Source organism: Alnus glutinosa, chromosome 13 (genome assembly GCF_958979055.1).
Source record: "Alnus glutinosa chromosome 13, dhAlnGlut1.1, whole genome shotgun sequence".
In the NCBI taxonomy this organism is placed as follows: Eukaryota; Viridiplantae; Streptophyta; class Magnoliopsida; order Fagales; family Betulaceae; genus Alnus; species Alnus glutinosa.
Genome location: NC_084898.1, coordinates 23390496 through 23416064, shown reverse-complemented (window position 1 = coordinate 23416064; position 25569 = coordinate 23390496). Strand labels below are relative to the sequence as shown.

The 25569-nt window shown below is 35.4% G+C and overlaps 2 protein-coding genes across 5 annotated transcripts; both read right to left on the bottom strand.

The window, feature by feature from the left end:
* Nucleotides 1–305: 305 nt before the first annotated feature.
* LOC133854524 (vinorine synthase-like) lies at nucleotides 306–1891 on the bottom strand. Its single transcript, XM_062290762.1, has one exon. It carries the CDS (start codon nucleotides 1756–1758, stop codon nucleotides 433–435), a length of 1326 nt encoding a protein of 441 aa, XP_062146746.1. The 5' UTR covers nucleotides 1759–1891; the 3' UTR covers nucleotides 306–432.
* Nucleotides 1892–11779: 9888 nt separating this feature from the next.
* LOC133854854 (beta-amyrin 11-oxidase-like) lies at nucleotides 11780–24054 on the bottom strand. 4 transcript variants are annotated; one of them, XM_062291121.1, is made up of 10 exons: nucleotides 23829–24054; nucleotides 19061–19208; nucleotides 17588–17840; nucleotides 16885–17365; nucleotides 16520–16789; nucleotides 13124–13213; nucleotides 12637–12715; nucleotides 12436–12542; nucleotides 12190–12311; nucleotides 11780–12099 (listed from the first exon to the last, which is right to left on the bottom strand). In XM_062291121.1, the coding sequence occupies exons 3-10, from the start codon at nucleotides 17818–17820 to the stop codon at nucleotides 12006–12008; spliced, it is 1476 nt and encodes a 491-aa protein (XP_062147105.1). In that variant the 5' UTR covers nucleotides 17821–17840; nucleotides 19061–19208; nucleotides 23829–24054; the 3' UTR covers nucleotides 11780–12005. The 4 variants fall into 4 exon arrangements, with proteins under 4 accessions (XP_062147105.1, XP_062147106.1, XP_062147104.1 ...); XM_062291122.1 differs by lacking the exon at nucleotides 17588–17840 and having other exon boundaries at nucleotides 23829–24053; XM_062291120.1 differs by lacking the exon at nucleotides 19061–19208 and having other exon boundaries at nucleotides 23829–24053.
* Between the last annotated feature and the right edge of the window lie 1515 nt (nucleotides 24055–25569).

Sequence of the window (25569 nt, the reverse complement as noted above, 5' to 3'; positions counted from 1 at the left end):
TGGCAGCTTGTGAGGTGGGAAACGTGCACAACAATTTGAGCCAAGTTGTAAAATGGTTGTGCAATTACGTGTAAAAAAAGAAAATCATTTACCAATTATCATTAATTATTATTCTATATATACAAATAATACGTACAACCCCAACGAAAATAAACAGAACACTTCACACTTCCATTCCATTATTTTTCCTTCGTTTTTTTCTTCTTTTTTTTTCCCTGATCAAATAAAAGCTAGAAAGAATCATATATATATATATATATATATATATTACTTATTAGTAATAGATTCATAACAAAAGCCAAACGCATACAACTCATAAATTTTAAATTTCATGAACACCGGCCTTCTCAAAGAAATTTTAAATTTCTGGGTGATAAAGATCTATATCACCAAGAAACAGGAAAATAATAATAAATTTCGCCAGCAGATAAATCAAACAACAATGCTAGGGTTCACCGAAGCAAATTCCAGGAGCTCCTCATGGCGTTCAAATATGGCCATTTCTTCCTCATCCAATGTTATCAGAGCTTCAACTCCGCCGGAACTTGTATCCAGCAAAGAAATGGTATTACTCACCAGCTTATTTGCACTTGTCATCCACGCCGGCTTGCCCCACCCGAAATCGGTTTCATACAATGGAAAATTGCACCAACTTGTACATTGGTATGCGACCAATTCCTTCCTGTTCTTGAAGATCTCCCCCCTCTCCTTAAGAGCCTCCATTAGAGCCGAGAAACCTCCGTCCCCTTGAAACCTCTTCGCCTTGTTGTTGAGAAAGTCATTCTTGTTCTTCCTCATGTCTTGCACCAGCTGGTGTATTTCCATGTCGCTCTCTTCCTCCACGATCACCGTAAACGAACACACAAAGTTCCCAAACACTGTGTCCGGAAGCGGCGGGTCCATTCTCGAGCGGAGATTCACCGCTTGGAACAACGCCGTCGGCTTGAACGACCCAGTTTTTGATTTGACAACGGCCACCGCACATTTCCATAGGAGTGCTAGTATCACCTCTACACGCGAGACGAAGAACTGCTCTCCCCCAATCACACTTTGCACTTTTTCTTTAAGCTCTGCGACCTTAGAGGCGCTGAACACGAACCTCCTTTGTATGAACTTCTCGCCGGCAATGTGCACGGACGCTGACATGCCCAGAATCTCTCTGGGCGGCAAGATAGAAGCTGCAGTGAACTCCGGGACCAGCGGTTCGCTCAATCCACGACACGTTGCGGTCCAGCTCTTTAACAGTGTGATTAACGCAGCGAAGTCGGCGATTTTGTGAGTGAGCGAGAGACTGATGGCTGTGCCACCGCAGCTGAACATGGAAAATTTCACGAGCCAAAAAGTACCCTTGGATAATTCCATGGTTTCTGGGTCTGTGGTTGGGAGGAAGGGGTCGAGTGTTTCATAGTCCGGTTTGCTAAGGAAGTCCGAAAGTAGGCTATCGGTTCGGGCTTCGATGAAGAGAGCACCGTCGTCGTTGCAGTCTATGGTGGAGTTGTCGGCGAGGCGCCCGGCAAGAGGGTAGAAGGTGGTGAGGGTTTCGGATATGGATTTCTGTAGGAGTTGGGATTTGCGTGAGAATTCCAAATCAGGGTCGGTGGGGGCATCGACGGAGGGGAAGAAGAAGGTCATGTTGCTATGGATGGCGGGAAACAGCTGGTCAAGAAGAGACAGTTTGAAGTTTTTCAGGTGGGGCGGAGTGGGTGAGGAGGGTTTGATGCACGTCCTGGAAATGATCTCATTCTTCATCTTGTTCATTTTCCTTTGTTTCTTTCTTTTGTTCTCTCCACGTTATTCAACTCTGCACGAGCATCGTGATTGATCAAGGTGGGCATTTCTTGCTTTATAGATCCATGGAGGAAGTGGCCGGTTCGATCTGTACGTTGACTTCAATACATGGAAAAGTAGCAAAAAGATAAATTACAGGATATATATATATATAGTTTTCTATCTCTTTCTTTACTCTTTTTGTCTTTATATAATATTTTTACAATAATAATTCGTTTAACGTACTATCCAAAATCAAATATCACTACAAATAAAGAAATCACAATTATCCTCCACATCGTTACATCAACTAATTGCATTTTTGCATTTATATATAATAATAAGGTAAACCACATAGGATATAGTATTAAATCATGAAAATATTTAGTGCATGGAAAGCATGTTACTTGTTCATTTTATTATATATAAATAGAGTAATGATTCACCACCACCTTAAGATACAACTTTTCACTATATTGCCTATGTGACAAGGTAGTTCCTCACTACTTTTTGAATATTTTTATTTTTCAAAAATAAATTGAAGTGAATGATCATCTTGCCACATAAGTAAGGTGGTGAAAAGTTGTATGTTTGGGTGGTGTTGAATCATTACTCATATAAATAAAAAATGTATCCAAAACATATGCAAACATGGCCGATCCAATTCCTATGATATAAGTTTTTTTTTTTTGGGGGGGGGGGAGGGGGGGCAGTCTGTTTCTGTATATATTATTTATTTCTCTATTAGTAAAGCTTATTCATTAAAAAAAAAAAAAATCATGTATGCATGACTACTTCTGGCTAATAGTTGTGGACTAGAAACATAATAGCTACAACTAGATGACATTTCTTAATTAGGAAGCAAAATTTCTCTTTTAAAAACTGTAGAATCAGAATGGGTGTTTCATCAAAAGAATTCGTAGTGACGATGAAAAGGAATTCGAGAACTCCAGTTTTTGAAGATTTTTGTGACGAATTTGGCATTAAACAAGAGTTTTCAGCATCGATCACTCCACCGCACAATGGAGTGGTTGAGAGGAAGAATTGAGTGATACAAGATATGGCTCGAGCGATGATCAATTGCAAAAAATTGGCTACATAATTTCGGAGAGAACCTGTTATCCCGGCCAATTTAATTAATAATTTTAGCCACTCCAAAACCATTCAAAATGTTAGATTTTGGTTATCGGGGAAGTAAAATAATTATTTTTAGTGCACTATTTAACAATTTTTTTCTTTAATGCTAACGCTTATTATTGTTATTAGAATATTTGGACTTAAGAAGGTTCATTTAACTTCCAGCTTAACTATTCATCTTCCAATTGTCACGCTTAGTTTCAATAAGTATTACATTATAATTTAATTTCAAAAATATTTTTGGGAAAATGTCTTAGGAAAGTATAGAAAAAAAATAATAATAGATATAATCAAAAAAGAAAGAAATAAAGAAAATAAAAACGAACGTTAATTCTTTGGCTTCACGTGTTTTATTTTTTGTTGAAATTTCCCTAATTGTCAATTAATTTGGACTTTAATCAGGGTGTCATTGAGATGCACAACTACCTGACTAGTATGTATGAAGAAGGAGACACCCGATCAGCCTTCATTACCATGGTCCAAGCCAAGCACTCAACCATGCTAAGAATGGAGTGGACATTGTTTCAGGCACTAGAGTAATTAATTAAGCTCTTTGATAATTACCATACTCATACTAATTATACCATACCACACACCATTCGTCATTCATGCCATCTTAACCTAACTTAACCTAACCCCTTGGGTGTGCTACTGTATTCAAATGATCTCACAATTGACGAATGTGACTTAATTAATTAGTGGTTCATCATGTAATTAGTAATTAACAACTTATGACAAGTACCTTAGTGCGTTTTCTAACTGTTTTTTTTTTTTTTTTTTTGGTTAATTCACCACTTATTTCAAAAGTTTATTGGCTTGACAGAAAATGACAAATTTAATTTTTTAACGTAATATTTTAGCATTATCCTCACATGGGGGATCAAATTCAAGACTTTAACTCTAATACTATGTTAATTAAGTCGTTACTTATATGCCGTGGTAATGTTCAAGCAAAAATAAGAGATTAAGTTAAGGTTTAAAAATTTAAAAATAATAATAAAGTTAAAATGCATATTTAGTGAATTATATTAATTCACTATTATTTGTACTAAAATATATTGTAGAGAACAATTAGCTGTCAATGCTTTTTGAAACAGGAAAGAACTGTGAGTATTCTACTCACTGAGAATGATATTGAGTTCTTTAATGTGGTGATGTATGAGTTTATTTAATGATATGCAAATGTTTAGGTATATGTGTAAGTAAGTATTACTAGAATACTCACTGAGAGTGGTTTGTTTGATTATATGGTAATATTGGTTTGTTTGATTATACGATGATATTGACTTATATGATGATGTGATCTCTGTTACATTTAATGATATGTAATATGTTTAGGAATCTACATATTTTAATGATATGAGCTTGCTTATGAAATGGCATTGCATATTACACTGTCATGAGATATGAACCTGCTAATAAGAAAAACCAAGGGTTAAAGTCCTAAGGCAAAGATTACGGGTTAAAGTCTCACGGCATCAATGAAAGAAAAAGAGGGGGTTAGAGTCCACGACATGAATTAAAGAAAAAGAGGTGATTAAAGTCCACGGAATCAATGAAAGAAAAAGAGGTGGTTAAAGTCCCCAAGCAACTATCTATTGTAAGACCAGAGATGGTAAAAGACCCACGACAAAGATAAGACCGTATTATGAGTTTAAGTCTCACAACATCTATTTATCCATCTACACTAATTAATGAGATTATACAAGAGAATTGGAAATAAGACTGTGCACATGAATCCATCATACATCATGTTATTGTATTGTGTATTGTTTGATGCATCAATATGTCATTATATTATGGAATGTAGTTGACTCACTGTTTTTACAGTATGAGATTGTGATGATAACCACAATCACATGCAAGTTTATGCAGGTCAGGACGAAGAATAGAACTATGTACTAGGATTATTATGTTTAAGGATGAGACCTTTGTTATGTGGTGATATGTATTAGGATAAAACAATGGTAATATATTATTAAGTGCCGCATGTGGCACATATGTTATTGTTTGATTGTATTTAATTATATTAGAACACATGATTCTTATTTTTATACAAAGAGGTTATTCAGTCAGCTCTGAAATGATAGTTCCCCATTTGTTAAGAAAAATATATATATTCACTGCCAATTTCTTAACCCTGATGATGTCGTAATGTCACGTGGAAATTGAAATTTTCACGCAGGGAACTTGAGTAGCTATGGTGTTGTGTAATATTGTCCTTCAAATTAAGCTTAATCAAATGATTTATTCATCTTAAAAACAAAATATTTGACAAAGATGATAGTTATGTAAATAGTATTTAACCAAATGATTTTTTTGGTAAGTAATGGTTTGCAGGTATTGTCTCGAGGGTCCGCAAGAAACTAGAAGATTGGAAAGACAAGTTCCTCTCACAGGCGGGTAGAGAGGTCTTGCTCAAGGCTGTGGTTCAAGCCATTCCGGCATATTGTATGAGTGTTTTCCAGCTTCCTAAATCCCTATGTTCGCAGATTCACACCCTAATGAATCGGTTTTGGTGGGGCCATAATTCAGCTACTAAAGGAGTGCATTGGATGAGCTGGACGCGGTTGGGGCTACCTAAACAGAGAGGAGGGCTCGGGTTCCGGGATTTGGAGGTCTTCAATTTGGCTCTCCTGGCCAAACAAGGCTGGAGGTTGATCCAACAACCAAATTCCCTATTGGCAAAGGTCCTAAAAGGGAAATATTTTCTTAGGGATTCTTTCTTGCAGGCTAAGTTGGGTGCTAATCCCTCTTTTACATGGCGAAGCATGCTTAAAGCGAGACCGGTGCTAGAGCAAGGGCTGATGTGGAGAATAGGTAATGGTGAGCAGGTGAGGATCTGGGGTGATAAATGGATACCTTCATCTTTTGACCATCGCATACATTCCCTAGCTCACATTCTGCCCCCGGGTGCTTCGGTTACTGCTCTAATGAACCCAGCAACGGGTTGGTGGAATTATGAGTTAATCAACGCTCTGTTTACTCCTACAGATGCAACTAAGATATGTAGCATGGCGACAAGCCCTTTGTGTCAAGAAGACAAGCTGATCTGGACGGGGTCAAAGAACGGATGCTTTTCGGTCCGTAGTGCTTATTATATGGAAATGAAGAGGAGGAACCAGGATTCAGGCGAGTCATCTAACTCTGGTGAAAACCAGAGCCTTTGGAAGGCTGTGTGGAATTAGAAGTGCCCACCTGTTATAAAGAATTTTCTTTGGAAGTTGGGCAGCAATATCTTAGCGACAAGGGAGAATCTGTTCCGAAAGGGTATTCTCTCTGACCCTTTTTGCCCCTTCTGCCTTGTGAGTTCAGAATCAGCCTTTCATGCTTGGTGGAGCTGTTCGGCTTCGGTTGCAGTTTGGCAAGAAGGCGGGCACAAGTTGCAGAAGATGGTGTATGCAGAATGTGATGGGTTGCAACTCATAAAGTTTCTAAAGGAAATAATTGACAATGAGGGTTTTATGGAAGCTTCGATAGTCATGTGCCTGTTGTGGTTGCGCAGAAACGAGTATGTTTTTAAAGGCAGATTTCAACCTCCTAGTTAGGTCATCTTGTCGATGAAAAAAACGGTTGCAGAGTATGAAGAGATCCCTCAAGAGGATTCTATTGGTCCAGAAGAATGGCTAATATTCCCCTTCATTGGCGGGCTCCAAGGGTTGGCTGGCTGGTTTAAAGCCAACTGGGATGCAGCACTCCATAGTACCTTAAGGAAAACGGGTATTGGGTAGTGGTGCGAAATGAGACAGGGGAGGTAGTTGCAGCTTTGGCCAAAGTTATTCCTCTTGTAGAAGACCCCACAACAGCCGAAGCCATTGCTGCTTGGCATGTGGTCAAATTGTGTGTGGATAGAGGGCTTTCCTCCAGTAGTTTTGGAGGGGGACTTCTAGACAGTAGTTTCTGCCTTCAATGAGACTGTGCCAAGTTGGTGTGCCTATGGACATAAAAGTAAAGTCCCAAAGTATGCATTGGGTGGAATTTACATATGCTAGCAGAGTTGTTAATTTTGCAGCCCATTTATTAGCAAAATGTGCTATTTCATATCTTTTAGATGAATTGTGGATGGAGGAATGTCCTTCTTACATCCAGACTTTTGTGCTTGCTAAAAAAGTTTCATCTTCTTGATTAATGAGAATTATTCTTTCCTTAAAAAAAAAAAAAAAAAAAAAAAAAACCCTGTAATATGCCCCGGCGAACAGAACAACTATCACAAGGGATGTCCTAATTAACCGTTACAATTCGAGAACAACTACAACCTACTTTTTATTAACCATTGTTAGTGAAATTATTGCAAAGCTATTGAACGTACATACGTAAATGCACCTAATTAAATATGAAACTGCATGAAAGTTTTGGCCTAGCTATCTAAAAAATTTAGGCACCCTAAAACTATTTAAAATGTTAAATTTTGATTATTGTGGAGATAATATCATTATCTTTAGTGCAATATTTAATAATTTTTTTTTTCTTTAGTACACATTATATACAATCCCCATCCATTGAGTTGAGCTTCTGCAGCCAACATGCATCTGCATGCATATTGGTGAGTTTAAATACAAATAGTTTTAGGAGGAATTAATTAAAAACTAAATTACACCGAAATAAATTTTTAAAAGAATTTTAAAGAGTAATTAAGGAACAATGATAATTTAGAAAAGGTAGTGAGTTATATTTGGTGTTGACCAGCTAGCCCCGGTTGGTTTTGTAACACCGTGCAGAAGCAAAGCTCTAAAATATATAGGCTGCCTGCCTCTCGGCACCGGCCAAGAGACACATCTGGTATGGTGGTTGATCGCTGAGGAACGTGACAACCACCCCAAGTCAACGTCAGAAATATGTGAGAAAAGAAGTGGTACGTATTCCATAAGCAATAGTGCCGCAATTCGCGAATATATAATATAAGATCCTGATCTTGAGAAGTTGAAAAAGGGAGAGATATGCATGCACAATTCATATAATTGACACAAACAAGATTAGGAAGACTAATTAAGTCATGGACCTTAATTAGGTTAAGTAACGTGAAAAATTAAAAAAATGAAATGTTAGCAGAGCCTATATATATATATATATATATATATAATAATTACGCTGCAAAGAAGTCTTCGAAAGTAACTACACCGTAATAATTCACCTAAAAAACTAAATTGGAGCACACTTTTTCTTTGACAGTTCCTTCACTTAGAAGTTACATGCATGATTAGCACGTTAATTAATTAGGCACATGCACGCAATTCAACTTAATTTGCTAAAGAAGTAAACAATAAAAAGTATGACAATGCATGCAAGCAAGAAAAATCATTTGGAAAATGATAGATTTACAATATCACAACAACAACTGCACAACACTCTTTCACATGGGGGTGGAGCCCAGTGTGTGGGGCCCATTCCATGTGAGGGGGTGTTGTGCAGTTGTTGTGGTGGTGTTGTGTAGGAATCAAATTTAATTATATATATATATATATATATATATCGGAGAAAAGCCTATGTATCAATCAATTATATATGGCAACAAAATTAGAAGAGCATGATAAAATTCAACCACATAATCAGGAACATAAAAGCCTAATATTACTTAATGTAGGAGCACATTGCACATATTATAGCAAATTGAACACAAAATTTTGAAAGAGATAACCTTGACATAACACTAATGCTTCAGTAACTATTGATACCAAACTTTGAAGCTCCATTTCTTGGGGAAAACGACCTTTGTAATGACCCTTCCAAAAGCATTCATCTAAAATAAATAAATCAAAATAAAAAAAATCAAAATCAATTCTAGTGCCGTGTACGGTTATCTATAAAAATAAAAAATAAAAAAATTATATGTATGAAAACTTGTAAAAAGGTTCAAAGTAATTATAGGCTCGTGATTAACCAAAAACCCATAACTAATATATTATAGGAAGATTAGAGCTCCTTCTAGTGTTTTTATAAGATTTTTTTATGTTGATATGACATCTTATTTTTAATAAAAAAAAATTACAGCTTGATTTTTATTTTCTGTTTTTATTAAAAAAATAAAATAAAATAAAATGTCAACATAAAAAAACCTTAAAAAAAAACACTAAATGAAATTTTAGCATTTCTCAATTATATTATAGTGAGAAAAACTTGTGCTTTATAGAGAGAGGGTCTGGCAGCTTGTGAGGTGGGAAACGTGCACAACAATTTGAGCCAAGTTGTAAAATGGTTGTGCAATTACGTGTAAAAAAAGAAAATCATTTACCAATTATCATTAATTACCAGATTTACTAACACCGTTAAAACAAAAAATTAAATCCCTTCCACCCATTGGGCAGGCCACTGTCCACTGCATGCTTAGGGACAATTTTTTGTTTTTTTTATGGGGAGTGATTGTTGTACACCAAGTGTACAACAATCATACAACACCCCTTCATAAGGGGTGGGCTCGAAGGGGTGTTGTATGATTGTTGTACACTTGTGTACAACAATCATTATTCTTTTTTTATACTAGCGTACGTTTTGAAAATAGATTATATGCTTCAGTCAAATAATTAAAGGTGTCAATATTAGGTATAATTATAGCAAAATTTGACAAGAGATAAATAGTTAAGAGGAGTGATTGGTACACAATAATTTTGCACCTTTTTATAGACATGAGGTGGGACCCACGAGATGGGTCCCACTACATGGATTTCACGTGGAATCCACTCATGTCTCTTGTTTCCTGCATAATAATTGTGCATGAGACATTATCCAATAGTTAATATGGAGTATAAGTTACATACGAAGATTAGTGTTAGTGATATGCAGTTGTTTAATTAATTAAGGAAAAAAAAATACATTTTATTCCTTTATTAGCTTTTTCAGTTTTTTTTTTTTTTTTTTGTCTCATATATTTAAAAATTGGCAATGTTCTCTAATTAAGTTTTTGCAATTATTAATATTTTAACCCTTTCATTAACAATTTTCATCTTCTATGACGGAAGAAGGCTCACATATGTCACAAGCGGGTTTTTATGTAATGGAAAGTCCAAAATGTATGCCCTCACTACAAAAAACTCTACAATTGGCCGCGTGTCTACAGTACCTGTTACTGTAGACACGCATCCAATTAGCCACGTGTATACAGTACACGTGGCTAAAAGTATGCGCATCACAGTTGGCCGCGTGTATTTTTACACGCGACCAATTGGCCATGTGTATTTTTTACACGTGTCCAATTGGCCGCGTATATTTAATACACGTGGCCAATTGTTTTTATCAAATATATATTAATAAAAACAAATTTTATTAAGTTTTGTATATGGCCACGTGTATTTCTTACACGCGTCCAAGTGGCCACGTGTATTAAATACACGTGGCTAATTGTTTTTATTAAATATATATTAATAAAAGCAAATTTTATTATGTATATATACGTATAAGATAATTGGGCCTAAAGCCACGCGGCCAGAATTTGTGAAGATAGCAGTGGCACGCGGGAATTGTCCTGCGCGCCACTGAACAGTAGTTTCAAATGAAAAAAAAAAAAAAAAAATCGTTAAATACATGCATGTTCTCTTTCTCTCTGTATCGCTCTCTCTCTGTCTCTCGCTCTCTCTCTCTCTCTCTCTCTCTCTCTCTCTCTCTCTCTCTCCTCTGTATCGCTCTCTCTCTCTCTCTCTCTCTCTCTCTCTATCTGTATCTCTCTCTCTCTCGCTCTCTCTCTCTCACGGTGTGTTCTCTCTCTCTCCTCTGTATCGCTCTCTCTCTCTGTCTCTCGCTCTCTCTCTCTCAGGGTGTGTTCTCTCTATCTCTCTGTATCGCTCTCTCTCTCTCTGTGTATCTCTGTCTCTGTCTCTCGCTCTCCCTCTCTCTGTCTCTCTCTCTCTCTCTCTCTCTCTCTGTGTGTATCTCTCTCTCTACTGAACTTGCTCGTACGTGTGTTTTCCTCTTTCTTTCTTTTTTTCTTTTTTTTTTTCAGTTATTATATTTTTTTTCCTCTAAAAATAAAGAATTAAATTAAAAATACAATCAATTATTTAAAAAATAATTAAATACAGATTTAAATTAAATAAAAAAAAATTTTGAATTTTTTTTTAAAAAAAACATATTGCCACGTGTATAATAATACACGCGGCCAACAGTTGGCCGCGTGTATTAAAATACGTTGGCCGCGCGTATTTTAATACACGCGGCCAATTGTACAGTTAGTGTCAACCGGATCCACCGCGTGTATTTACGTGGCCACTTGCACGTGGCCAACAGTTTGCCACGTGTACAGTGACCGTACACGTGGCGAACTGCAAGTGGCGAAAAACAATTTTTTTTGTAGTGCCTATTTTCCTTATTAAAAAAAAAAAAAAAAAAAAACAACAACAACTAATACTCAGTTTGTTTCGGTGTAAAATAGTTTCTGAAAAATGATTTTCGTTTGACAAAAAATGCTTAGTAAATTTCAGAAAATAATTTACACTTTAAAAGCGTAAATAATTTTCTCCAGACGGCAAACACATTAAATTAAGGGGACAGGAAATGGTAAATTCAATTAATATTTTAATACTCTTTCTCACATGGAGAGAGAAGACAACATGTGGATTATTTTAATTGAAATAAAGGATAAATTATAGAGTTAAAGTTCGAACTCAAGGCCTCGACTCTAATACCATGCATATTAAATAATAACTTCTTGTAAAAATTTGAGATAAAATGTAAAATGATATAAAATAGCAGAAGCATGAGAGAAAAAGGAAGACAAGATTTGGGGTGGTCCACTACCAGAAATTTCATTTTAGGGCTACATTTTATTCAAATTGAATTGAATAAATTTAAGCAGTACAATTTTTATTACAAATTCATTTCCTAACTTATGTGTCAATTCATAATTGCACTAATTATGGACCTTAAAAAGATAATTAAATATTTAAAATTTATTTACAATAGCTTAATACACATATAGTATTTTATTCAATTAAATTTAAGCAATACAATTGTTTAATAATAAGAACACGTACGTATGGGTACTACAAAGGCTTAATGGGCAGCACGAAGACATAATATATTGTTCCACTCTCCTTTTATGGAGTTTCTTTTTTCAACTCGAGTTAGAGGGTACGGATGCATGCATGCACTTTCTTGCTGCTGCAAATGATCGATTAGGTGACTTTTATGATTCTTGCAACGCACATGTCTACCGGCCTTGCTATTGGTAACCATTTCACCGGGCAATCTGGATTCAGGCGCTCCACACTGCACCATTAATGGAAAAAACAATCGTTAAACAAAAATTGTAGCCTAAATTGTTAAAGGTGGCAAGAATAAGGCATGCAAGGAGCTCACATGTAGTTAAGGAGATAATGATGAAGGAAAATAGCGATCTCAAGCTTGGCTAGATCACTTCCAGGGCAAAACCTACTTCCTGCTCCAAAAGGAAGGAAGGTCCCAGCTTTCGGTGTAAAATTCTACACAGAAGTCAAGCAGATCATAAAGTATCAATACATGCAGGTATATATATATATATATGTGCTGAAGAAAAAGAAAAAATGGGATAATTAAATAGATGCATGTTCTATATATCCAACATACATCCCATCTGGAAGGATCAAAGTCTTTTGGGTTTGAATAGTTTTCAGGATCCATATGAACAGCTCTGTTCCAGACCAAAACTTTCCATCCTTTTGGAATAAGATAACCTGCAACGAATAATTTTCTCTTAAGAAAACATGGACGGGGGATGGAAGATTTTGAATATGTACGTGTATATATATAGGGGATTAAATGACTAACCATTGAGGTTAACATCCTCTTTCGCCTGTCTAAATACTGAAAATGAGATACTAGTTCGGCGCAACGTCTCATCAATTACCTAATGCATGGACAAAAGTATGCAACTCATTAGATATAGACAGAACATATGTTTGAAATAAGTTTTTAATTAGGTTGTTCACCATTTTTCTTAGTGGCACTTGATATGAGCTTGTACACAATGAATATATTTTCATATTATTTAAGAATTTTAAATGACGTACCACTATGCATATATAATATTCTTATCTTTGAATTTGCGTGGACATCATTATTTCTTATCTTTGGATTGCCGTATTATTACCACTAGTTTTCTTATGAATATGTTCTTAAAACAATCTTGAATAATTTCTCGATCTTCCCTAGCTATGTATTAAAATAAAAGAAATTTAAAAAAAAAAAAGAAAAAAAAAAGAGATCCCTTAATTGGCAGTACCGTCATGTGCTTCTTCAATGCATATATACGTACCTTATAAAGATATTCCATTTGTCTAATCTCTGTAAGAGTCAGTCCTTTCTGTGTATGTAGTCTTCTCTTCACGATCTCCTGTTGCTCTTCCTGAAAAGTGGAATGAAAACTAATAAATTTCATTATTTCATTAATGTTTTAATACTATCTTTCACGTGTGGCTAACAGAAATTGAAGAGACAGTTTAGGAAGAACAAACTCAGAGAAATTGACAAAAGATAATTCTGTAACTTGTATTAAGAATAATCAAGTATCTCGTTTTTATACAACTTGTAAGACAATCAACTCTGTATCTAACTTGGAAGGTTAAGTCAACTACATTAATTAACTCTAACTGACTGTTAACTATCTAGAGTTAATATAACATGTGCTGACATGAGCTGTCATACAATAAAACACATGTTGTTATTCAATGACAGCATGGACAATGTCTTGCATGTTGCTGCATTCTAGCTTGGGCTGCTTGACATGTGGTTTGCTGCATGTGTCTTCCTGCTGCTTGACAGTAGATTGATACTCCCCCTCAAGATGAAATATACCTAAGGTATTCATCTTGGACAGTAAAGAATGAAAAAGAACATAGCCAAGTGGTTTAGTAAAAAGATCAGCCAATTGTAAATGAGACTTGACATGAAGAGTGTGAATAAGACCAAGTTGAATCTTTTCACGAATTAAATGGCAGTCAAGCTCAATATGTTTTGTCCTCTCATGATAAACCGGGTTTGCAGCAATGTGTAAGGCAGCTTTGCTATCACAAAAGAGAAGAGCAGGTTGTGGATGTAAAATGTGAAAATCTTTGAGAAGAGAAAATAACCACATCAACTCACAGCATATAGAAGCCATGGACCTATATTTGGATTTAGTAGAGGACCGGGAATTTTTTTCTGCTGCTTCTTGGACTTCCAAGAGATTAAAGAATCTCCTAGAAAAACACAATAACCAGTAACGGATCTACGTGTATCCAAACATCCTGCCCAATCAACATCACAAAATGCTTTGAGGTGAAAATCCGAATGAGAAGGAAAGAAAAGGCCTTGTCCAGGAGCTTGTTTGATGTATCTCAACAATCTGTGAGCAACATCTAAATGAGGTTGTCGAGACTGCTGCATAAATTGACTGAGATGTTGCACTGCGAATGCTAAATCTGGACGAGTAATGGTGAGATAGATTAACCTGCCTACAAGGTGTCTATAGCTAGATGGATCAAGTAAGAGTTCACCACTGCTGCTTGACAGTTTGAGATTTTGATCCATAGGAAACCTAGCGGGTTTACAAGCTAACAACCCAGCATCTTCAAGAATCTCAAGAGCATACTTGCGTTGACAAAGGAAAAGGCCCTTATTCGACCGAGCCACTTCCAATCCTATAAAGTATTTGAGAGGACCCAAGTCCTTAAGTTTGAATTGCTGATTAAGAAAAACAATCAAGGCAGAGATAGCAGTAGAATCATTACTTGCAAGGATAATGTCATCAACATAAACTAAAAGAGCAATGAAAGAAGATCATTGAGTGCGTGTAAAAAGAGAATAATCTGATTTTGATTGAGTGAAGCCATGAGCAAGCAATGTGCTGAAAAATTTGGAAAACCACTACCGAGAGGCCTGCTTCAATCCATATAAAGACTTCACCAACTTACACACTTGAGACTCCCCCTTTGTAACAAAACCCAGAGGTGGTGTCATATAGACTTCTTCATCCAATTCTCCATGTAAAAATGCATTGTTGACGTCTAATTGATTAAGAGATCAATTCTTGGAAGTAACAATAGCCAATAAACACCGAACAGTAGTGAGTTTGGCTACTGGTGAAAATGTTTCATGATAGTCCAATCCTTCGGACTGAGTGTAACCTTTAGCCACAAGTCGAGCTTTGTAATGCTCTACACTGCCATCTGCCTTCAGCTTCACCTTATAAACCCACTTGCACCCAATGGCCTTTTTGCCATGTGGAAGAGGAGTTAAAAGCCAAGTATTATTCTGTTGTAAGGCAGAAATCTCTGCATTCATTGCCTCACGCCAGTGTGAAAATTTGATGGCTTAATGGAAAAACTTAGGTTCATAATGGGAAGTGATAGATAAGCTAAAAGTCTTATGAAAAGAAGATAAACGATCATAAGAAAGAACAGAGGACAAACAATAAGGAATACCTGTACCATCAGTAGCTTTGGCCATTGGAGAGGATTGGGATGGACTTGGAAGAGAATCTAATTGACAATGATATTGCTGCAAGTACCAAGGAGCAGTTTTTGGACGAGTAGATTGTCTAAGAGGTAAAGAGACATGCTAAGGAGAATTATGGGGAACAGAAGAAACAGGAGAAGAAGAAGAAGAAGAAGAAGAATGATTAGAAGGAATAGAAGAGGTAGGAGGAAAAACATGATCAGATGAGGGAATGGGAACATCATCACAAGGAGTGATAAAAGAAGGAATAGAAGGAGATGGAGTAGTATTATCATCTAAGAAAGATGGAGAGGGTAAAAAGACTCATTGTGAATCAGTATGCAGCAGATTAGATGCATAGGGAAAGATATGTTCATGAAAAACAACATGACATGAAACAAAAACAGATTTGGTGGTGAATTGAAAAGTTTATATCCTTTGGTGCCATTTGGATATCCAATGAAGACAGATGGAATGGATCTAGAATCAAATTTGCTTCTATCACGAGTGAGTGTAGAAACAAATGCTAAACAACCAAAAACACGAAAGTGAGAGTATGTGGGAGGAGTGGAATACAAAAGTTCAAAAGGTGACTTATTTGACAAAAGAGGAGAAGGAATTCTGTTGATGAGATGAGTGGCGGTTAAGACACAATCAGCCCAAAATTTGAATGGCAAATGAGTTTGAAATCTCAAGGCTCGGGCTACATTTAGGAGATGTTGGTGTTTCCTTTCTACAACATAATTTTGTTGAGGAGTCTCTACATAAATAAGTTGATGTAAAGTTCCTTGTTGAGAAAAGAAATCATCCATACAAAATTCAACCCCATTATCCGAACATAAAGTTTTAATTTTGAGGTTAAATTGAGTAGCAACCATGGTAAAGAAAGATTGAACAATAGATCGAGTGGCAACCATGGTTAAATTGAGTAGCAACCTCAAATTCTTCTTTAATAAATAAAGCTCAATATGTAAAATATTTAATTAAGATAAGAAATAATATTCGAATTTAAAATTTTTACTTTAATACCATGATAAATTAATTACCACCTTATGCTCTGAGTTCGAACGTTGTCTCTGTCATTCATTTTTAATTTTAGTTAAATATTCTACGTGTTAGACCATATATGGTGAAAAATGTTAAAATATAAGTTAATAATTAAATTTACTATTTGATTACAAACTAAAACTTTTGGAATAATTAATTAATGATTTAATAAGGTTACGCAAACAGCTACCTTGGCTTTTGTGAAGAACTCAGGATTTTGTGATAGGTAGATGACTGCCCACAATGCACCATGGGCAGAGCTTTCATGACCAGCTAACATGAACACAATCAGAAGATCTATGATATCCTCATCCTCCAATTGCCTACCATCTTCATCTTTGACTCCCAAAAGCAAATCCATCATATCTTTTTTCACGTCCGTCCGGTCGGAATTTTTTTTTATAATTGCCCTCTTTTTGTCTAGTACAGTTTGAAAGACCTTCACCAACTTCTTTCGTGCCTGCTCCAACAAAACCACGTACGATCATGAAGGATTTTGTTTTATCATTACCCTTTAATATTGTTTTGTCATTAATTTTCTTAATGAGTCTTTACCTTGAGTGCTCTATGGAATGCAAATCCAGGGAGATTGATGGCCTGAGACTTTATTCCCGCGTTTAGATCAGAATACAAGTTCTCCACTGACGAAATAACAGATTCACTGTGGGTGCTGATGAAGATGTTTGTAATGACCTTAAAGGCAACCTTCCTCAACTCTGTCAACAGCTCGATTGGCCGCTTCGTGCCAGCCCATTTCTCTAATGAATTTATCACAATGCCCTCGATGAGGTTAATATACCCGGCTAGCGCCTCGTGGCCATTGATCGGAGACGTGGTTAGTCTGCGCAGGCGCTTGTGCTCAGCATTTGAAATGCCATGGAATGATCTTCGACCTGTGAGGATCGTTGTGGCTTTGGGATAACCAAGTTTGAATCGTTCATCGTCTGTCAAAACTTTCCGGCATGTCTTTGGGATACAAACAATGATACTTGGGCACCCAAACATGTAGGTCTTGTAGATTCCGGTCCTTCCATATCTGTAATTCCAACAAAGAAAACAAGAGCAAAAGATCGAGTAGAATATCACTTCATTAGCATCATGCATGGAACTAATTAACACTTTATTATAATTAAGCTAGTGCCTTTGCATGTATATATCCAAGTGCATGTACGTTAATTTGTGGTGTGCTTTTGTGTTATTACTGCATGTGAACGTACGCACGTGAGAGCTAGAGAGAAAGAGAGGCTAAATTAATTACTTGGAAACGAGATTGTAGATGAAGGAATCAGGGTCATTAGATTTGAAAGCTTTGAGGAAGGTTGGGAGACATCCAAGGTAAGGCCACCCCATATCACCAGGCGGGAGAGGGTATTGCGTTTTCCCCAGCCTCCCAACATAATACCACTCGTTGAATCTCTTCAAAAACCCTAATACAAAGACATACCCACCCAACACAACTGCAAGAATCAACCACAAGAATTCCAACCCCATTTGTGGACCTTCTTTCTTTCCTGCACACAAATCCAAGCTGCCTAGGTGAGCTTTTATAGACGTGATTGCATGTACCTTCCCGCTACTCATCCCTTACGGTGAGCCCGCATATTATATAAGTTTTTGATCTCTTTCTTTACTCTTTTTGTCTTTATATAATATTTTAACAATAATAATTGGTTTAATTTACTACCCAAAGTCAAAGTTCACTACAAATAAAGAAATCACAATTATCCTCCACATCGTTACATCAACTTGGATGGATAATAATAAGTTAAACCACATAGGATATGGTATTAAATCATGAAAATATTTAATTAGTGGGAAGCATGTTACTTGTTCATTTTATTATATATAAATAAGAGATATTGTATCCAAAAGATATGCAAACATGGTCCAATTCCTCTGATTAAGAGTTTTTTTTTTGGGTGGGGGGGGGGGGGGGGGGGGGGCTGTTTCTGTATTATTTATTTCTCTACTAGTAAAGCTTATTCATTAATAATAATAAAAAATAAAAAAATAAAAAAATAAAAAAATAAAAAAATAATCATGGATATATGTGTGACTACTTCTTGCTAATAATTATATTACAAACATAATAGCTACAACTAGATGACATTTCTTAGGAAGGAATTAACAATGGCCTACGGTCTACCTACTTCATAATCGTATATATATAGAATATTAAATAGATGTTTCCTTCCTCCAAATTCATATATATTGGTCAGTTTAAATCCTAATGTTTTAAGGAGGAATTAATTAAAAACTAAATTACACCGAAATAAATTTTTAAAAGAATTATAAGGAGTAATTAAGGAAGAATGATAATTTAGAAAAAGGTAGTAAGTTATATTTAGTGTTGACAAGCGGCAAGCCCCTATTGGTTTTGTAACAACGTGCGGAAGCAAAAGCTCTACAACATCCGGTGGTTGATCACTGAGGAACATGACAGCCACCCCAAGTCAACGTTAGAAATATGTGAGTGGTAAGTGGAGGTGTGAGGAAAGAAGTGGTATTCCATAAGCAATTAATATATAGTGCCGCGATTCGCGAACATATATAATACAAGATCCTGATCTTGACAAGTTGAAAAAGTGAGAGATTTGCATGCACAGTTCATATAACTGACGTCACAAACAAGATTAGGAACACTAATTAAGTCATGGAACCTTAATTAGATTAATTTACGTGGAAAATTAAAGAAAATGAAATGTTAGCAGTGTTAAAGCATGCCATGTACCTCAGAAGACAACGAAAATGACAAGTGTCTGCCAAGTACAACAGTTGCATTTTTCCTTGCATAAATTTCACACAGTTGCAGAACAACGCATGTCCTTATTTTACTGCTGAATTTGGTCCACGCCAATCCCGGTTTTTCTTGGTGTCAACTGTAGATGGAAGTCAGTTACAGACGAGTGTCTTTTCTTAGTTCCTTTTCTAGTTGCCATTGTTGTTCTACATAACACGTCGTTTACCCTTTGTAGTTTAATCTCTGTTCTGAGTCATTTAATCTCTGTTCTGAGTCGTTTAATCTCTGTGTAAATGACTCTCTGAGTCCTTGCTATATATATGATCTTATCTTCTGTGTTTTGGTAGTTAACCAAAGCAGATACTCATTCAAGTTTTCGTGGTATCAGAGCATGTTTAGACTCACATCAAAACTTTGATCCCTATTTTCGTTTTCTCTCCATTATAACAACCTCAACAGATACTTCTACCTTTTTTCTACCCAATCCCAATCACCAGGTGACTGTCAAACTTGACAGCACCAATTATCTCAGATGGCTAACACAATTTAATCCTATATTGCGTAGCAATGATCTGATGGGTATCTTTGACGGATCTGAGTCGTGCCATCAACCAACCTTGACTGATGATTGTTAAGCAAGGAAATTCCTAATCCAGAATTTTGTCTCTAGAACTAAAAGGATCAATGCATCTTTAGTTGGATCAATGTCACTCTCTCGAAAAAGGTATTGTCCACAGTGTATGGACTCAATACCTCGAGACAAGTTTGGACTGCCCTAGGAAGTAGATTTGCCTCACAGTCACGATCTCATATTTCACATTTGAAGAAGCAATTGCAGAAATTGCATCAAGGAGCAAAGTCCTACTCAGAATATGTGCAGAATGCCAAGATTTGGTCAGACGAGTTAGCTGCTGTAGGTAAACCTATAGCAGATGAAGATTTGATTTCTTTCATTGTTAATGGTTTAAATTCACAAATCTTCTTAGCAAGTTTTCAAGCAGAGCCTATATCTATATATACATAAACGACGGTAAGCCACACATTTGGGCAAACTTTTTCTTCTTTCTACAGTGAATAATTGGGCTGCAAAGCTAGATTTATAGTCTCAGAAAGCAACTACGTACACCGTAATAATTCGCCTAAAAAACTAAATTGGAGTACACTTTTTCTTTGACAGTTCCTTTCTTAGAGTTTACATGATCAACACCTTAATTAATTAATTAAGCACATATATGCACGCAAGCAACTGATCAGCTTTGCTAAATAAGTGAACAAAAAAAGTAAGGGGTAATTACATTTTCTTCCCATGAACTACCAAAAAATGCGCGATGCCCCCATGAACTACCAACTCGACCAAAAAAGAGTATCAAACTACCAACTTTACACATTTTGCCCCCTTCTGTCAGTCAAACCCGTTTCATGGACAGAATATGCCCATTTTGGACTTTAATTTTGATTAAAAGACAAAAATGCCCTCAATTGATAAAAAAAAAATAATAAAAAAATTGGTTTATAAATTTGGTTTAAATTTATTAATAAAAAATATTAAAAATAATTTATTTAAAAAAAAAAAAAACAAAAACAAAAAAAAAAACAAAAACAAAAAAAAAAAAAAAAAAAAGAAAGAAAGAAAAGGGAGTGGCTGCCGGAGGGGGTGGCAGCCACCCCCTTAGGTGGAGGGGTGGGAGTGCGAGCCACCCCCAGAGGTGGGTCCGGCCACCTCTGGGGTGGCTCGTAGGCCACCTCAAAAAAACCTAGGGTGGTCGCGCGGCCACCCTAGAGAAAAACTGGGGTGGCCGCGCGGCCCCCAGGTTGTGGGGTGGCCGTGAGCCACCCCAGAGGTGGCCGGACCCACCTCTGGGGGTGGCTCGCAGGCCACCCCCTCTAGCTAAGGGGGTGGCAGCCACCCCCTCCTGCAGTATCCGATCCTTTTCCTTCTTCTTCTTTTTTTTTTTTTTTAAGTTGAGGGCATTTATGTCATTTTTTTAAATTGAGTGAAGGTATTTAAGTATTTTCACAAGTTAGGCTAACAGAAAGGGGCAAAATATGTAACTGTGATAGTTGGATGCTTTTTTTGGTCGAGGTGGTAGTTCATAGGGGCATCGCGCATTTTTTAGTAGTTCATGAGGGGAAAATGTAATTACCCCAAAAAATAATGACAATGAATGCAAGCAAGAAAAACCATATTTTTACTTCCACTCAATCTATATTTCTACTCTAAATGCATGTGAAGAACACGTACGACTCCTACTATAATATAGACATAATTACTTAATTAACATGTGTTTACCTTTACAAAATCTGCCAACGATAACACAACTATACATGGACATGACACGTACATATCATCCATCTACATACTACACGTACGTACACCAAGAAATAAAGTTTTTTTTAAAAAAAAAAAAATGGTAAAATGGGAGAGGAAACTACGACCTCTAAACTTCCTAATATCACTTAAATATATGAAGAAACCCTATCATGCATTAAAACAGTTGAAAAATCACTTCTTCTTCTTCTTTCTTTTATTTTTTATTTTTCAAAATGATTGGCAAAGTATATGTGAAAGTGTATGTACGTGGAGTTTCTCTCAAAATGATTGGAAAAGTATTCGATCTAGTTTGGGGAGTGAAAAATCTAAGAAGAAAAGGGTGGAGAGCTATAATTTGCAAGATTGCTTTGGAGGATATATATTGTGTATCACATTAATTTGGATGCACAGGAATCATGCACAGAATTTTTGGAGGACAAATTAGTTCAGAAGAGAACATATTGAAGATCATATAATATATGGGATGTGAAGGCTAGAGTTGCTTCCAAAGAAAGAAAGATGAAAAGCAAGCACAAAAATTCAAAATTTAAGTTGTAGAAAATGATTGAGATTCAGTGCATGCAATATCCATTTATTAATTCTAATATATATTTCACTGTAATAATTAAGACCACAGGAACCGTCCAATGATCAGATTGAAGAGAGTAGTTATGGAGTTGGAGGGTCGAATTAATTTCTGAGTCATCGATCGCTCGCTATATATCTGGTTGGAAAAGGTGGTCCGGAAGCTTCCTCTCTCAGTAATATTGGAGGAGCTAGCGAGTGATCCATTTTTTATGGAGAAGATAGAAGAAGAAGAAATAAGTCTTAATTAACTAGAGAGTAAATTAAGGATATTAAAACTATGAGTGAGAGTGAAAATGGAAAGGAGCCTAGCTAGCTAGCGTACGTTTATTTATTTGTCCAATTAATTCCTCTGATTAAGGATTTTTTATTTTATTTTTTTGAGGGGGGTCTGTTTCTGTATTATTTATTTCTCTATTAGTAAAGCTTATTTATTAAGAATAATAATAATTAAAAAAAAAAAAAAAAAAAATCACGGATGCATGACGTACCACTTCTTGCTAATAATTGTGGGCTAATAATTGTGGACAAATGATCAGGAGAAACAAAAAATTAGGTAATTGAATATGCCTTCAAAGATTCCAGTCTCATCATGTCAAAAAAGTACGGCTCAAAAAAATATATATATTTTTCACCTTTTCATTTTACCTCTAACAAGAAAAAAAAATAAAAAGCTATAAAGTAAAGGAATACGCAACTTGACAGAGGTAAAAAATGAAAAAAAAAAAAAAAAAAAAAAAAATAGTTTATTTTGGGAGTAATGCTACACATCATCTCATTGTCCTCGTTTTATTCTCCTAAAATTGATGTGGTTCTTAAAATTACCATTGAATTTTTGATATATCACTCTTGGATTTTGATCCAATGGTGATTTTAAGAGCCACATCAATTTTGGGAGGACAAAAGGAGGATAAGGAGATGATGTGTAGTATTACTCTTATTTTGCAGCACGTTATGTATATGCACATTTTTGATAATGAATTTATTACTTTTCCATTTTACTCCTAGCAAGAAAAAAAAATGAAAAGCATTAAAGTAAGGAAATATGCCTCTTTCCCGGGGTAAAAAAGTAGAAAATAATAATAATACACCTCGAAAAAAAAAAAAAAAAAAAAAAAAAAAAGATTTTTCAGTTTTTCATTTTATCCCTTACAAGAAAAAAAATGAAAAACATTGAAATGAAGAAATATGCATCTTGACAAGGGTAAAAAAAAAAAATTTAAAAAAAAAAAAAAAAAAAAAAGGTTCATTATGAGGCACGTTATGTATACGCACATTCTTGATAATGAATTTTTTTACTTTTCTGCTTTATCCCTATCAAGAAAAAAAAAAATGAAAAACGTTAAAGTGAAAAATATATGTTTTGCTAAAAAAAAAAAAAAAAATCGTACATTTCTGACATTTTCAATGTGCAAAAAGGGGAATAAGTGAGCGGAGAGATTTTCAAATAGACCGTGTGTATATATATATATATATATATATATATATATATATATACTGGTATTTTTAATAGATCTAATTAATCAATTCGTAGATATTCTCTACGTGATTTCAAAAACTCTCCATACCCCTGCTATAATTTTTTTTTTTTATGCCCCTGATCCCCTGGATTGCTCCCCCTGGAATGCCCCCAAGCATTTCATGGTGAGAGAGGAGAGATTCCCTGGAATGCTCAACCTGCCCCCTGGAATGCCCCCCAAGCATTTCATGGTGAGAGAGGAGAGTTTCTCTCCCACTCTCTCCCTGTATCAAAATTTATAAATTGACAATTATTTTCAATATCTACAAAAGCAGAGCAACCTAGAAGCACATTATGCAAGAACTCTCCAAATATTCAAAGACATGAAGCAAACGAAAACAAACCTAGGGATCCACCTTCCTCCCCAACATACAATTCGGCGGCGTATATACACCGGAGCTGGGTATATCCCTCCAAATCACCTTCACTGGGATTCTGCTAACCAAAGAAATAGCACCTGCAACAAAATCCTCGGACCCGATCTTACCGTAGCTCACTATCTCTAAAACGTTCATATCATAATGAAATGGGTTCTTGAAGCTGGCTTGCAGGACTGACAAGGGCATCTTGTGTGGCTCGTGATACTTTTTTTTATATTTTTTATTTTTGACAATAGTTCGAGACTAATATTCGAGTGTCCTATTAGAGTTTTAAGTTTTTATGTTTTAATATATTTTTCTAAAAAAAAAAAAGAAAAAAAGAAAAAAAAAAGAGCACCATTGGCTGGGCTAGTGGGCTAGCTGCATGTGATGTTTGATACTTTGACAGTTTAAATTGTTTTAGTCGGGGGCGGAGCCCGCTTTTAGGCTTTGGAGGGGCCAAATTGAAAAAAAATAATTTGGAAGGGTCAAAACTACAAATTTTTTAAAGAATAGAGGTAAAAATTATACTTTTTCCTTTTTTTTTTTTTAGAATTTTTTTTTTTTTGGGGGGGAGCCCTTTGGCTTGGGGGGCCCAGCCTCCCCAAGCCATAGTGTGGCTCCGCCCCTGGTTTTAATAACCTGAAGGTCCTGAACAAGGTGGATAGACATACACATTTGGTTCTAAATCCTTTTTTTTTTTTTTTTTTTTTAGGGGTAAGGTAATAAATAACAAAAGAAAAATTAGGAGGATCTCTGCTACTACCAAGCCAAATATGAGATTCTAAAATCACTTTGGTACCACAATTTTGCAGGCTAAAAGTGGAATTTTAAATAAAATTATAAAAAATGAACGTTTCAGAGTTTGTTTTTAGAAAAATAAATGCAGTTTGAAAATGTAAAAAATAAAAAAAAATAAAAAAAAAAAAAAAAAAAAAAAAAATACTTGCTTGTATCAGCCATACTGTCATAGTCGACCTACATACGTAGAGGATTAAACGTTTTTTTTTTTTTTTTTTTTTTTTTTTTTTTTTTTTTTTTTTTTTTTTTAATTCCATTTATTGCGACATAATTATGACATGTTACGGTTTTTGTATGTGTTGAAATATTGGTTTTAGGGTGTGTTTGGCATTGCGATTTCATAGACAATAAATTAGTGCGATTTTAAACCAACTCGCAGAATATAAATCGTTTGGAAACTGTGTTTTTAAAAATTACGATTTGAAAACGTAGATTTCAAATCGCAGATAAGAGAGTATTTTTTTTAAAACGCAAAATTTTAAAGAATAATTTGCTATTTTAAAGGTTAAACTAAAATTTTATCAAGCGTTTAACTGTATTTTTAAAAATTATTTTTTCAAACCACATTTTTTCAAATTGTAAACTTAAACGGACCCTTATAATAAATTTTGTGTTCAACTATCCATGATCCATGTTTTCCACCTACTAGCCGGTTAGTGGTTATAATAAATGAGATCTTGTTTATCTATAAAGATCGAGTGTAGAATGTCTCCGGGATTTGGTTGATTGATGCTATTTTTAATTTTATATATTTATATTCAAGAAACATAAAATCTTTTAGTAATTTTTTTTTTATTTCATAATCTATAATTATCATCATGATTTGTGAATTTTTCATAATACTAATTTTTTCATTATTTATGACATTATCACTACTATATATAAGAAGAATAAGATCAGTGAATTACCGTTTCTCTATGAATTA